Source organism: Notechis scutatus, chromosome 6, assembly GCF_049901735.1.
Source record: "Notechis scutatus isolate UNSWTSFEM ecotype Mainland chromosome 6, rNotScu1.2, whole genome shotgun sequence".
NCBI classification, from domain to species: Eukaryota; Metazoa; Chordata; class Lepidosauria; order Squamata; family Elapidae; genus Notechis; species Notechis scutatus.
The window spans coordinates 74,001,405-74,016,330 of NC_142014.1; the positions used below are offsets into that span (position 1 = coordinate 74,001,405).

The 14,926-nt window shown below is 43.8% G+C and overlaps 1 protein-coding gene across 5 annotated transcripts in view; it reads left to right on the plus strand.

Moving 5' to 3' along the window:
* Window positions 1-14,926, plus strand: part of ABCC9 (ATP binding cassette subfamily C member 9) — a 128,322-nt gene that overhangs the window by 29,838 nt on the left and 83,558 nt on the right. For all 5 annotated transcript variants that reach the window (XM_087968812.1, XM_087968813.1, XM_087968814.1 and 2 more), the window contains exons 12-15: window positions 2,995-3,035; window positions 4,623-4,765; window positions 9,175-9,283; window positions 12,192-12,302. In XM_087968812.1, the coding sequence (XP_087824938.1) occupies window positions 2,995-3,035; window positions 4,623-4,765; window positions 9,175-9,283; window positions 12,192-12,302 (404 nt within the window). The remainder of the gene's footprint in view (window positions 1-2,994; window positions 3,036-4,622; window positions 4,766-9,174; window positions 9,284-12,191; window positions 12,303-14,926) is intronic.

The following is a 14,926-nucleotide window of genomic DNA, read 5'->3' on the forward strand; positions in this document are numbered from 1 at the left end:
TTTTAAATTGTGGTTTTATATGTTGTAAGCCGCCTTGAGTCGACGTGGCGAATAGGCAGCAATACAAAACGAATAAATAAAAATAAATAAATACCGCATACAGTTCTGGTCACCAAGATGCAAAGCAGATGTTGAAACCTTAGAATGTGTGCAGAGAAGACCAACAAAGAGGATGAAGGGTCTGGAGGCTAAATGGTATGATGAACAGTTGCAGGAACTAGGAATGTCTACACTTATGTCTACCTTAACCATTTGACCAGACTGGTATAAGGTCTTCTGCAGGGGTGGGATTCAATTTTTTTAACAACCGGTTCTGTGAGCATGGCTAGGCGGGCGTGGCCATGGGACTGGGTGGGCATGGCTTCTTTTTTTTGCAGCACCCCCCCCTCCCCCCATTTTTTTTTGCCTCCTGGGCCTCAGGCAAGCCTTTTGGGGGGGGTTTGCTCCCGGTCTAAACCGGGAGAATCCCACCCCTGGTCTTCTGCCTTGAGGAGAGGATTGGACGAGAACAGGGGTGTCAAACTCGCAGTGTCCCGTTGTCGTCACATGACATATCACGACTTTTTCCTCCTTCACTAAACCGGGGGTGGGTGTGGCCAGCATGTGATGCATCTAGATGACATTTTGACACCTCTGGACTAGAAGATCGCCAAGCTTCCTTCCAGGCCTATTATTCTATATTTCGTAGCGGACAAAAGAGGAACTAGAGTCTAGGGCAGGGCTGTCAAACTCCTGTCCTGCAGGCCGGATGTGCCACGCTCTGGCCAGGCCCATGCCCCAGTGGTGGGATTCTGTGGGCGTGGCTTGGCTTGGTGGGCGTGGCTTGGTGGGTGTGGCAGGGGAAGGATACTGTCAGGATTCCGGGAGTTCTGAATTGACAGATACTGCAAAATCCCTATTCCCTCCCCACCTCACTAACCTGCTTTCCAGCTCCATTCACCTGTGTAGGGCAACAAAAGATGACCCAGCTGATCAGTTGGGACTCAGGAGGCAGAGAATAGATGGGGGTGGGGCCAGTAAGAGGTGGGATTTGCCGGTTCTCTGAGCTACTCAAAATTTCCGCTACCAGTTCTCTAGAACTGGTCAGGATATGCTGAATATCTGCTGAAAGTCCTGATATGTCACGGGACGCCGCCATGACAACGTGAGATTGACACTGCTGGTCTAGCGGGACACATGTGATATTGTTGTTTAGCTTTGTTTGGCTTGTTTCCAAAATTCAGTTTCCTTTCCATTAACAGAGGAATCACATGCAGTGAAAAATGTAACTTTCCTGCATGTCTGTGTTCCTTTTTCAGCCTTGTGACACTTCCTGTCCCAGAATGAAGTTTACAAGTTAATATTTCCGTTGACTAAGGAAAAAAATAAATCCAATAAAATCCCCAACCCAATAAAAATGATCTTCTGACCTCTCTTTGCTTTTCTCATACCCGGAGATGTATGGTAACCGTCTCTAAATACCGTGTTTCTCATAAAATAAGGCCGGGTCTTATATTTTTTTGAGCCCTGAAAAACGGCTAGGCCGTCTTTTGGGGGTGACTTAATTCCCCCTTGCATCCTCATCTAGAGTGCCCGTGGGCAGCCTCGCCACCAGCCGCTCCTAATGGGTGATCATGGCGAAGCGCATAGAGCTCCCTACTCTCACCAAACACCTTTTCTGCAGACCTAAGAACCTTTGGCACCGCTGCTGTTGCTTTCCCTTCTGCCCATTCCTGCCGCCACGTTTGGAGCTGCCGCCACTGCCATTTGGAGTGCCGCCGCCATTTGAGCACTGCCGCCATGTTTGGAGCTGCCGCTTCCGTGTTTGGAGTGCCGCTGCCATTTGGAGTGCTACCGCCATTTGGAGCACCGCTGTCATGTTTGGAGCTGCCACTTCTGTGTTTGGAGCTGCTGCCGTGTTTGGAGTGGCAGCGGCGCTCCAAATGGTGGCGGTGCTCCAAACAGTGGCAGTGCTCCAAACGCGGAAGTGACAGCTCCAAACACGGCGGCAGCTACAAATACGGACAGGGCAACTCCAAACAGCGGCAGTGCTCCAAACAGCGGTGGGGTTCCAAACACGGAAGCGGCAGCTCCAAACGCGGCGGCAGCTCCAAATGCGGAAGCAGCAGCTCCAAACAGCAGCAGTGCTCCAAACAGCGGCAGTGCTCCAAACATGGAAGTGGCAGCTCCAAACGCAGTGGCAGCTCCAAATGCAGAAGCAGCAGCTCCAAACGGCAGCGGTGCTCCAAACAGCAGTGGTGCTCCAAACGTGGAAGTGACAGCTCCAAACGTGGCGGCGGCATGGGCAGAAGGGAAATCAACAGCGGCGGGCGCTGAAGGTCTTGGGTCTGCCACAAAGGTGCTTGGCAGGAGTAGGGAGCTCTCCACGCTCTGCCATGATCGTCCATTAGGAGCAACTGGTGGTGAATAATTGCTGCCCGCGGGGCCCTCCTAACGGCAAGTCCTCCCGCCCTTCCCCCCATTTTGCATGTTTTAAAATAGGCCTAAATTTGGGGGGAGGGGCTTAATTTCATTTTATGCCTAGAAAACATGCTGGGTCTTTCTATTGGGGGAGGTCGTATTGTTGGAGAAACACGGTAATTCCAAAGGGTTCCTTTTAAACTGTGTGACATGACTTGGTTTACATTAGTAATTACTGAGACCAAGTCTATGAAAGCATGATAAATAAGTTTGTTTGTAGTTTTAAGGAGCTCTCTGGGGCTTCACCATAATTTCAAATAATTCCTTTTCTCACAGAGTTACATTTAAAATGTACAGTCCTAAAGGTCTCCTGGGAATATGTTCTCCAGTGCAATAAAATATACAAACCGTAATATTTCCAGTATGTTTTTGTTTGACGTGAAAAGAATTCTTTTCCCTGTTAAGGAGAAGTCCGGCATTGCTTTATTATTATTATTTATTCTGGCAGAAAATAATATTGAAACATTGTGCTGTACAGATTCTGAAATATTTGGTATATAAAATGAATGGGTGGTTTGTGTTTATTTTTCACAGTTTTTATGAATGCAGCTATACCTATTGCAGCTGTTCTTGCGGTAAGAATGGTTTTGGGAGTGGGTGGGTTGATGCACGGCAATATAAAATACGTTTGGGATCTTTATTTTTTTCCAATAATCTCTATTTCTTGAAGTACAAATCAGGGAGTTTTGATGTCTAAAGAGTAGGCCAAAATGGTGTCCAAAATCCTTAGCAAGGATTTGAGTCAATTTGGTCCAGTGGTTAAGGCACCAGCCTAGAAAGCAGGAGACCATGAGTTCAAGTCCTGCCTTAACCATGAAAGCCAGCTGGGTGACTTTGAGCCAAACCACCAGGCGAGTGTGAGTTCTAGTCCCGCTTTAGCCATGAAAGCCAATTGGGTGACTTTGGGCCAGTCCGTCTCTCAAAGCTCACGCCACCTCACAGGGTTGTTGTTGTGGGGAAAACAGGAGGAGGAAGGTGTGTGTTGGATAGGTTGCCACTTTGGCTAATTTGCAAAAATAAGAAAGGCGAGATAAATAAAATTAGTGGAGCAGATTGTATACTTATCACAATAAAGAAGGTTTCTTTACAGGAAATACGTTATAAGGACGAGCAAAGCTTAGCATTTAAAAGCTACATCCTACCATAGGGAAGATCCTTGAGTCCAAGGAAGAAAGGCAGAGGGACATCTATCTGCCTAATATTTCTAAATGATGTGAACTCTTACTCCTTTTTGTCTCACATCACATTGCACATCAGAAAAGGGACTCACAACTTGCCTTGCTACAGTGCAGTATTCCTTTTTACCGATCTCCCCTCTTTTGACCTCTCCTGCGGACAGTTGTTGATGTACATTCCATTTATATCCATCATTTTTGAAAGGAAGGATATCTGAATAAGGCTAGCAGTGCTTTGAATTTGATTCCCAAAAATAGGACCTCTGCAGCAGGGGTGAGCTTTAAAAATTTCAGCAACGGGTTCTCTGTCCGGTTACTGGGGGTGGGCGTGGCCAGGGTGGGCATGGTTTAGTCATCATCCTGCACCACAGCAGGTGGGGGTGTTTTCACTCTCCCGGGCTCCGGAGGCTTTCCTCAAACCTCTGGGAGGACGAAAACAGCCTCTCCCGGGCTCCGGAGGCCCTCCAGAGCCCTGTTTCCGGCATTTTTGAACTTCCAGGAGGCCCGTTTTTCTCCTTCCCCAAGCCGCCACGCAGGCTCTGCACTTAGCTCGCGTCCAAAACGGGCTGTGTGGAGTCTCCTGGGAGGGATGGGGTGGGAGGGGCTGGATGGGCGGGCAGAGCCAGCCAGGGGTGGGATTTGGTGGTTCTCTGAACCAGCCATAACGTTAGCTACGGGTTCTCCCAAACCCAGGCAAACCTATGGAGCAGCTCACCCCTGCTCTGCAGCTCTTTAAAGCAGCTAGGTTTCCCCCTGAGAGGCAGCTCCTTTGGAGGACTCTGATGTAAGACATTTCATGGGGGTTCATAGATACAGGAGAGGAGAGGGTTTAGAAGCTGATAACTGCAGAAAGGTGGAGGTAATCCTACCACCTCTGTGAAAAAAATGTAAAGAAGAACATCAAGTGGTCTTTGAATTGAGTTTAAGACCCCATGCTTTTTTTGAAAAAACATTTGCCTCTACTTATATCTTTTCTTGATGTACTAGACTTTTGTGACCTACACATATGCCGAAGATACACAGCTGACTACAGCTCAGGCTTTTGCGTCTCTCTCCCTGTTCCACATCCTCGTTACACCCTTGTTCCTGTTGTCCACCGTTGTTAGATTTGCTGTCAAGGCCATCATAAGGTAAGTGATATAATGCTTTAAAACAGAGCAGTTACAATTTAACTAACAAACCATGTTGAAAAAGAGTGGAGTGGAGTAGAGTAGAGTAGAGTAGAGTAGAGTAGAGTAGAGGAGAATATAGAATAGAATAGAATAGAATAGAATAGAATAGAATAGAATAGAATAGAATAGAATAGAATAGAACAGCAGAGTTGGAAGGGACCTTGTGTCAGGTTTCCAAGTGATGAAATCCATTTAAAAAGAAAAGAACAAAGTCCATCTTCCAAGCCAATTTCTTTTATTTAGGAAAGCATCAAATTGGCAAAGTCCATGATAATTGCAGATCTGACACAACCTGGAATTACCCCACAATATTAGAAGTTAGAAACAACCCTCAAAAGTCACATTCTCCAATAGAAGTAATTCAACGTTGCTTGATGACATAAATCTCCACCTCCAGGGGCCCAAGCCCGGACAGCTCGTTTCCCACGGGAAAGAAGAACCACCCAGCCTAAACAATTCTCTCTATCTCCACTCCTCCCCCCTTAGGAATGTGGCAAGCCCGAAACCCTTTCCCCCATAACTGCCAAAGAGAAAGTAAGAAAAAGAATATATACTAAGCCTAACTAAAATGGCTACACATAGGTCAATCTCGGGCTTGACACCTTTGAGGTCTTCTAGTCCAACCCCCTGCTTAGGCAGGAAACCTTATACTGTTTCAGACAAATGGTTGTCCAATCTCTTCTTAAAAACTCCGGTATTGGAGGTTTTGCAACTTCTGGAGGCAAGTTGTTCCACTGGTTAATTGATCTAACTGTCAGGAAGTTTCTCCTTAGTTCTAAGTTGCTTCTCTCCTTGATTAATTTCCACCCATTGCTTCTTGTCCTGCCTTCATGTGTTTTGGAGAATAACTTGACTCCCTCTTCTTTGTAGCAGCCCCTGTAAATTGGAGTTTGCCCAATGGGACAACCTCACCATTACGCCTTCTTCCAAATAATTGGAATTGTGGAGATCACGGAACATTCCTGATGTTCCTTCAAAGAGTGGGTTCCCATGACCATCTTCATCATTGTGACTGCATGTATGAATGCAGTATTACCCAAGCTTGACAAGTAGCCCTCGATTTACAAGCACAGTTGAGCCCAACGTTTCTGATTTGCTAAGCAAAATTTGGATGCTTAGCAACTGATTCATATTTATGACAGTGGCAGTGTCCCGGGGTCTTGTGATCACATTTTGTGACCTTCTGACAGGCAAAGTCAATAGAGAAGCCAGATTCACTTAACAACTGAGTTGCTGACTTACCAACTGCAGCATTTCACTTAACAGCTATGGCAGGAAAGGTCATAAATTGGGACAAAATTCATTTCACAACTCTGGACTTAATAATTGTAAGTCCGGGACTACCCGTATATCAGAAAAAAACATATTGTGACAAGCAGAATAAATCAGTAAGCACCATTAATTTGATCCTGAACTCCACTTCTGTTAACACCATTTATGCAGTATTTTTTTTTCCATAGCTTCTGTTCATACATCATGGTCCCTATCTTGAATATTTACAAAACATGCATAACATATTCCACTGGGAATCATACCAGAATAAATGACGCTATTCAGTCTATTTAATCTGACCAAATTTGTGGCTTGTCCAACAAACCTGATTTGTTCAGCAAATGTGCTTTATCACTGGAAGTATTTTAGATGATTAATTCTTCTTGGGACCATTTCCCCACCCCACCCCAATGCTCAGCTTCCTCTCAAGCATGGATGCCCCATGGCAGCCGATAGCTTGAGACAAAAATCAATTCAACAATTATGAACAAATTCCTGAGGTTTGGCAGTGGTGGGATTCAAATTTTTTTACTACTGGTTCTACGGGCATGGCTTGGTGGGCATGGCAGGGGAAGGATACTGCAAAATTCCCATTCCCTCCATACCCCACTAACCTGCTTTCCAGCTCCCTTCTCCTGTGCAGGGCAACCAAAGAAGACCCAGCCGATCAGCTGGGACTTGGGAGGCGGAGAATAGATGGGTGCGGGGCCAGTCAGAGGCGGGATTGGCTGGTTCTCCGAACTACTCAAAATTTCCATTACCAGTTCTCCAGAACCAGTCAGAACCTGCTGAATACCACCTCTGGAACAAACAAAATAGAGCACGAAAGCTTTGACATGTCATAATAAATGATTTGTATATAAGTTGTTAGAGACTGGCTAATTTATTTTTTTCTGGTTTGAACTTAGATACAGCTCCATTCTTTTGTTTAATTTTGGTTTTTGTTCTTCACCCGAAATGTCTCTGAACGGCTTTATATCAGAGAACATTCTGGGAAAAAATATGGAAGCTGGAAAAAAAAAGTATAACAAACCGATGGAAGACCCAAGCCTTATTTTTTTTTTTCAAATCCCATAAAATCAGGTGGGTGGGAATGTGCCAATGCCACCACAAGAAACCTAGACAAAACTCCTTTTTAATTCTAAACATGGTATTTGGTCTTCTTCCTTCCAAATAGTCCAAAAGAAAAGAAAACCAAATAAATCTTAATGTTGTATAAAGAATCAAGATTCCTCACTGTGTGCGCGCTATATTTAGCATCCTGTAATTCCAAAACCAGCAGGTCCATTGCATTGTGGGTAATTTAGATGAAGAGGTTCGGTGTTTGCCAAGACAAAACACAACTTTTTCAAAGATTAATTTTCTCTCTTTTGCCCTTAATAGCCAAAATCATTGCAGGAGGATAAATAATGCTTGGCGCTTCATTTCCTTCTACTTTAACCGAGTTATCATCCATCAACTTAGTTTATAGAATGAAGTGCGCTGTACCAAGAGTAATTAAATCTATGTATGTTCTCACCAAACTGTCCCAAAGGTATTTTTCCAAAAGGCAACAGGACTTTCTTGGTTTTTTTCCCCCTGGAAAATGTTTCGCTTCTCATCCAAGAAGCTTCTTCAGTTCTTCAGAGAAGAAGTTCCTCAGAGAGAACTGAAGAAGGTTTTTGGATGAGAAGCGAAATATTTTCAAGGGAAAAAAATCCAAGGAAGTCCAATTGCCTTTTGGAATAGCACCTCCGGGACAATTATGACCTGGATGATTGAGATTCTCTATAGACCTTCCTACCAAACTGTTCCATTTCATTTGGTGAAGTTGCCTTACTTTTCTAGTTTACTACTAAAGAATTTTCTTCAAATGGCTGCCCTTTAGGACAGCATAAAATACCTGTTTTTCCAAAAAGCCCAAGGTCAGAGCGATTTCTGAATCCACAAGAGCAATGCAAATTCCTTTTTTTTTTTTTTTTTGCATTCCTGAAATTCTGTGTTTGTTACTATCACTTCTTTTTTTAAAATGCTTGGTTTTCTATAAATTGTTTTCAAGCTCGAAAGAGTAGATATCTGGTGCCGGTGAATGACCGGAATTTGATTTCGCATCATTAGATTTGTCTTCATTTGTTTTCAAACTTTTATACATTTTGGATCATTGGCGATTAAACAGTTGGGAAGCTTATAATTATCAATATATCAGATAATATTGGCATAATATCAAGGGCCGCCAAGATTATATTTACAAACCCATATTGGGAAAAATTAATTTAAAAAGTCTCTCTCAGTAAGAGTGGAAATGTGAGGAAGACTGGTATTTTTATTATGACCAATACCGACTGACAGAATAACAGAATTGGAAGGGACCTTGAAGGTCTTCTAGTCCACCCCCTGCTCAAGCACCCGTGATGGCGTACGTATGGCACGTGTGCCACAGGTGGCACTCAGAGCCATTTGTGTGGGCACACGAGCCCCAGCCAAACTTATCTGCACTGCACATGCGTGTGCCTCCCAGCTGATTTTCAGCCCATTTGAGGCCTTTACAGGAGGCTGAAAAATGAGCCTTCCGGAAATACTGGAAGTGCCGAAACAGGCCCATTTTTTGGCCTCCAAAGGCTCCAAAGGCTTCCCTCGAGCCTCCGGGAGAGTGAAAACGGCCTCACCCAGGCTGTAGAGATCCTCCAGAGGCTGAAAACAGGCACTTCTGGTATTCCCGGAAGGCCCGTTTTTCGGCCTCCCAAGGCTGCAGAGACCTCCCTCGAGCCTCTGGGAGGTCGAAAAAGGCCTCAAACAGGTCAAAAATCAGCTAGGAGGTGCGCACATGCGCAGTGCAGGTAAGGGGGCAGGGGAGTGTTGCACGCACATTCATGGGGGGGCGCATTGCATTGTGGGTGCCGACACACACACACACACACACACACACACTATCACACATGCACACACTTTTGGCACACCACAAGAAAAAGGTTCGTCATCACTGCCCTACACCATTCTGGACAAATGGTTGTCTAATCTCTTCTTAAAAACCTCCAGTGATGGAACACCCACAACACTTTAAAAGTATCTTAACAATTTTGTGTGTTATCACTGTTTTTTTTTTCCCTGTTTTCTAGTGTGCAGAAATTAAATGAATTTCTCCTAAGTGATGAGATTGGAGATGATAGTTGGAGAAATGGAGAGAGCCCATTGGCATACGAATCGTGTAAGAAGCACACAGGACTAGTAAGGGATTCTTTTTCTTAATTCTTTTATTTTAAGCTTCAAAATATATTACTGGTTTAAGTTTACTGGTAACCAGTTCCCCATACTATTTTTTTATAAGAGCTCTTTGGAGACTATGGAATGATCTCACTGAAATGGATGAGGTTCTTAGCAGTAAATATATATATATTGCTACTTTTTAATAACTAGGAACTGGTTATTAATTTCGATAATGAATTGCGAAGTAATATAAATATAGGAGACTGGGCTGTCTTCAGATTAATTGATTGATTTAGTTTTAAGTTCAGGGACTACACAATTTTAATGATTCTGGAAAGCTCATGTCAAATAGCAAGATTAAAAGCTACAATACAATATAAATAAATAACACTCCAGCAATGATTGCTCTATGGCACTGTTTTGTAACTTCAGCAACTTTAAGAAGTATGGACTTCTGCTCCCAGAATTCCACAGTCAGCATATTGTCTAAGGAATTTTGGGAGTTGAAGTCCACATATCTTAATGCTGCCAAGATTGAGAAACATGGTGATTTCTATCAGGTCTCATTGAACCATATCTTTTATTCCAGTAGAGGTGAAAATGTTTTTTTTTTTAAATTTAAAAAATAAACTTTATTAAACATTAAAAATATATATACATAATACAAAACAATTCGTAAAATACGAAACCAAAAAGTTATACATAACCAATAAACGTAAAAACATAAACATTTCTAATTGCTTAGACGGTGTGTTTTTATCAAACAGTTTTCCAATACTTAATTCCTATATCTGGTATAAACTCCTATCATGACCTCTTCATATTTTCCCTTGCCTATCTGTTTACTCACAGGTTTCTATCCTTTATCCAATTATACCAGTTTTCCCAAACTGTAAAATATTTTGAGTCTTCTTTATCTTTTAACTTTTGGGTGAGTTTATCCATTTCCGCGCAGTCGTAGATCTTCTGGATTATCAAATTATCTGTTAGCATCTGATCTCCCTTCCAACATTGAGCTAATGCTATCCTTGCTGCGGTTATTATATGTAAAATTAAATATTTGATTTCTTTTGCAATTTCAAGGTGAAAATGTTTGATAAGACGGATTGCTAGCTGACTAATCCGTCTTTCTCTTTTTTTCATCTGGATTTTGGACCAGCAGTGAGTGGTGAAAATAGACCACTAAGTATCTTGGTTTAAAAGAACATATAAGGAACATGAAACAAGATCTGATCCATTCCAGGAAAGAATATTGGTAAAGGAAACTAGATAGGTAGTCCTCCACTGACCACCATAACTGAGCCTGGAATCTTGGTTGCTGAGTGAAGCAAATGTTAAGTGAGATGCCCCATGACTGCTTCGTTCAACAACTGCAATCCTGGCACTTCTGGTTATGGTCATTAAGTGATTGCACAAGTCATTAAATGGGCAGAGTGAGTGGCGCGGTGACCTAGAGGTGGAGCTTTGGCCTCACAATCAGGAGGCTGTGAGTTCGATCCTAGATAGGGGCAGATATTTCTCTCTCTGGGCATAATGAGAATATATCTGCTGCACAAAACTCCGTATTGGTGACAGGAAGAACATCCGGCCAGTAAACACTCATCTCCATTCAGTTGCCCAGACTCCACCCCAGAAGGGATTACAGGGTCATTAAAAGACCAAAACAATGGACAGAGTTCCAGGTAATGAACATGGGGTGCTGGTAGGGGGTAGGAACCTGGGAATCTTTACCTGAGCTGAAAATTCCACCAAAATTCAACACTGGCCTCTCAGGGCCTCCCTGATCTTCATGAGATACCCCCGTGCTGCTTAACTTATTGTGCTGCCTCTCTGGTCAATGCTTAGAGTTGACTTCCTCTTGTCTCTCGGGGCTGACTGAAAGAGTTGGCTGCCAAAAGATATTCCCTCTCCTTCATGTGTAGAAGGAAATGCCTTTGGCAAGGCAACTACCAGAGACTTCTCAGGAAACAACAACAGAATGAAAAACTGCTGGTGACCTTCTACCGCTGCACCATAGAGAGTATCTTAACTTGCTGCACCTCTGTATGGTTTGCCAATTGCACAGTGGCAGATAGGAAAGCACTCCAGAGGGTCAACGTCATTGCCCAGAGGATCATTGGTTGCCCTCTCTCCTCTTCAGAAGAGCTTTAGAGCTCCTGCTGCCTTAAGAAAGTTCAAAACATTCTCAAAGATCCATCTCATCCCGGGCACCCTTTTTTTGAATTATTACTATCTGGCAGACGGTACAGGATAATAAAAACAAGGACAAACAGGCTGAAAAACAGCTTATGTTCCAGGGCAGTAACTCTATTGAATTCTACTGTATAGTGCAATAGTAATGCAATATCAGGGGTTTTCAATTCAATGTATAGAATGTGAAGGATGTGTGTTTGTGTTTTATTTTTATAGTCATAATGTACACTGAAGATGGCATTTAATTTTGTGGTACGAGGTGCAATGACAATAAACTGAACCAAACTAAAAGAAAGCCTTCGGCAGGGGTGCAGCAACATCACACAAATCATCAGGATCTAAGCTACTTTTCTGCCCCCCACAGGAGGATGGATGTCAGGTTCCCTCGCTAGGAAGCTCTTTCAGAATCCTCTTGGTGGGCAGCACAGCAGCTTGCAATCTTCTCTGTCATCTTCCCCATTGACTTTCTGGAGAAGCTGGCAGAAGAGCTTGCAAATAGCAATCACATGATCACAGGGGACTTGACAACCACTCACGAATTCGAAGCTGGTACCTAGCATCCAGATGGCGATCATGTAGTAGCCAGGAGGGAGAGCATGACATTTTATGACATCTTGAAGTGCTTTATAGGCTGTAAAACACCCTTTCGGAGGTTGTTGTTTTGATGCTGTTATCTTCTTCACTAATCAGGTGGAGATTAAAAACTTCTTCTTCTCTTTTTTGTCCATGTCTGAAGCATCCCAAAGCCATAAATCGGAAACAGCCCTTGAGACACCAGCTGGATGGCTATGATCAACCACAAAGGATATCCACTCAACACCTAACCATGGATGAATGTGCTATCAAGGTGCCTTGTGTTTTAAAGTAGAGAGATCAATCCAATAGTTTCTCCTCAAACCTTAAGTGTTTTTGCTGATAATCCAGATGAGATGGACCTTCTGTAGTAGTTAATCTCCATCCTGATCTGGAAGGAAGTGTCCTTTTCTTTAAATACTAGTTCCACAACACGGGGATGTTTAATATCTTTGCCTTCACTTAAGATGAATCTCTGGTATGGAAGATTTTATTTATTAATTGATCCCTCCCTACATCCCTCCATCCCTCTCTCTATCCATCCAGTGGTGGGATTCAATTTTTTTTACTACTGGTTCTGTGGGCATGGCTTGGTGGGCGTGGTGTGGCTTGGTGGGCGTGGCAGGGGGAGGATCCTGTAAAATCTCCATTCCCTCCCCACTCCTGGGGGAAGGTTGCTGCAAAATCTCCATTTCCTCCCCATCCCACTAACCTGCTTTCCAGCTCCGTTCTCCTGTGCAGGGCAACCAAAGAAGACCCAGCCAATCAGCTGGGACTCAATGGGAGGCAGAGAATAGATGGGGGCAGGGCCAGTCAGAGGTGGGGTTTGCTGGTTCTCTGAACTACTCAAATTTTCCACTACCGGTTCTCCAGAACTGGTCAGAAGCGGCTGAATACCACCTCTGCATCCATCCATCCAATGTATTGGCTGTTGCTGCAAGGTAACTCTGGCCGCTTTTAATAATAAAAACACAAAACTATATAAATAAAGTACTACAAAAGTATAAAAGTACAAGATACAATAGCTGAAAGGTAAAGTCAATTTGCAAATAGGATGAGCAGGGGGAAGGCGGGATTTGATGTTAATCTATCAGTCCCTTGCAACGTGAAGCCCGTCCTTTGGAACCCCAAACCAGCTGGCAGAACCTTTGGTCTTTAGGCTCTTAGGGAAAGTCAGGAGAGTTGGAGCTGACTTTACTCCGTGGAGCAAAATGTTGCAGAGGGCAGGTACAACGGCAGAGAAGGCCCTTCTGGACCCCACCTGCTGGGTTACTCTGGCCAATGGGCCCCACAGCATGCCTTCTCTGCCAGCACATCCCGATGGGATGAAATTGTCCCTAAAGGATCCACGCCATGAATTAAGGGCTTTAAAAGTGATCACCATCACCTTAAATTGCACCCGGAAGCAAAGCAACAGCCAGATTTTTACTTAAAGGCAGGGGTGGGATTCGGCTGGTTCGGACCAGTTCGGGTGAACCAGATGTTAAATTTACATCTGTTGAACCGACCGGCTGCCCCACCCACCCCTCCCAGGAGCCTCCATGCGACCCATTTTGGATGCAGGTAAGGGCAAGGTCCGCATGGAGTCTCTGGGAGGGCGGAAAATGGCTCTTCCAGAAGTCCGGAAATGGGCTTCCCCATTTTCATCCTCCCAGAGGCCCGAGAGAAGCGTCCGGGCCTTGGGGTAGGCAAGAAATGACCTTCCCGGAATTTATGGCAGGCCATGCCCACCCAGCAACCCGGCAGCGAACTGGTTGCTGGGATTTTTGAATCCCACCCTTGCTTAAAGGTGGTTTTTTTTTTTTTCATTTATTGCTTGTACTCATCTTCATTGAAAGGAATTGTTTTGTACTTAAAATGGTATTCTAAATATTGGAAAGTTTTGAAAACCATGTTTATTATGTAGCGCACCCATTTTTTAAAATTCCCTTTGTGAGGTGGTGGCTCAAAAGACCACCAGGATTCGAAGTTGATCCAAGGAAAAAGGCTTTATTGAGTACACATCTGCAGAGGTGGGTTCCACCCTTGGCAGCTGGGAGGAACCCAGAGCATAGCATTTGCTCTATTCTTATACCCTAAACTACCGCCCCATTATGCAAATGGCTTGGTTTACAATCTACCTTTCAGAATACAGGTTACAATTCATTACCTTATATGGTGCATAGCACGCAGCCAGCACTTCCCTTACACGAGGGCATACACCAACATATCATGCGCGAAGTGCATGATAGTTCAACAGTTCAATCGGTACCTGGTACTTCAGAGACATTCCAAGGTGGGTCAACAGTTCAAACATTCCAGGATAGTTCAACAGTTAAATCAGTACCTGGCACCTCCCTACCCTAAAGGTGTTATGAACTAACAAAAACCATTTAATAAAACTTATTAACCTCATGTTAAGCAGGCTTGAAAACCTGCACTTTGGATTGGCCCTTGGATAGCGAACTGGGATTGGTCCTCACGGAGCAACCTGATTGGCTATTAGTTTAACATCTTTCATTGGGCAAAAGTTAAGCATGTGGACACAGGTCATTGGTTAACAGGTCAGTAGCTAGCTCTATAAAAGGGCTACTGCTGCCCAAGGTTTTTTGCTCTCTGTTTCTGATCCTTAATAAAGAGTTGAAGTTCACTAAGTCACTGACTCGTCTCAGTTACTTGCACCCATGCCCAGAATATAACAAAAGGTATTCCTTTCAACATGAGGTTTGAGTCACAAAAATGGATGCTTTGATCTAACACTTCTCACACCTTGGTATCTTTTACTCTTGTGGCATTTCAAAACATCCTTTTGAAAAAAAGCTTTGTTATCTTAACCTGATCTAAGAGTTACAGACGTGCGTGCCGATTAACTTCAGCATAATTGTTACATGCATTGGTTTGCAATTTCTAAGGTATGAT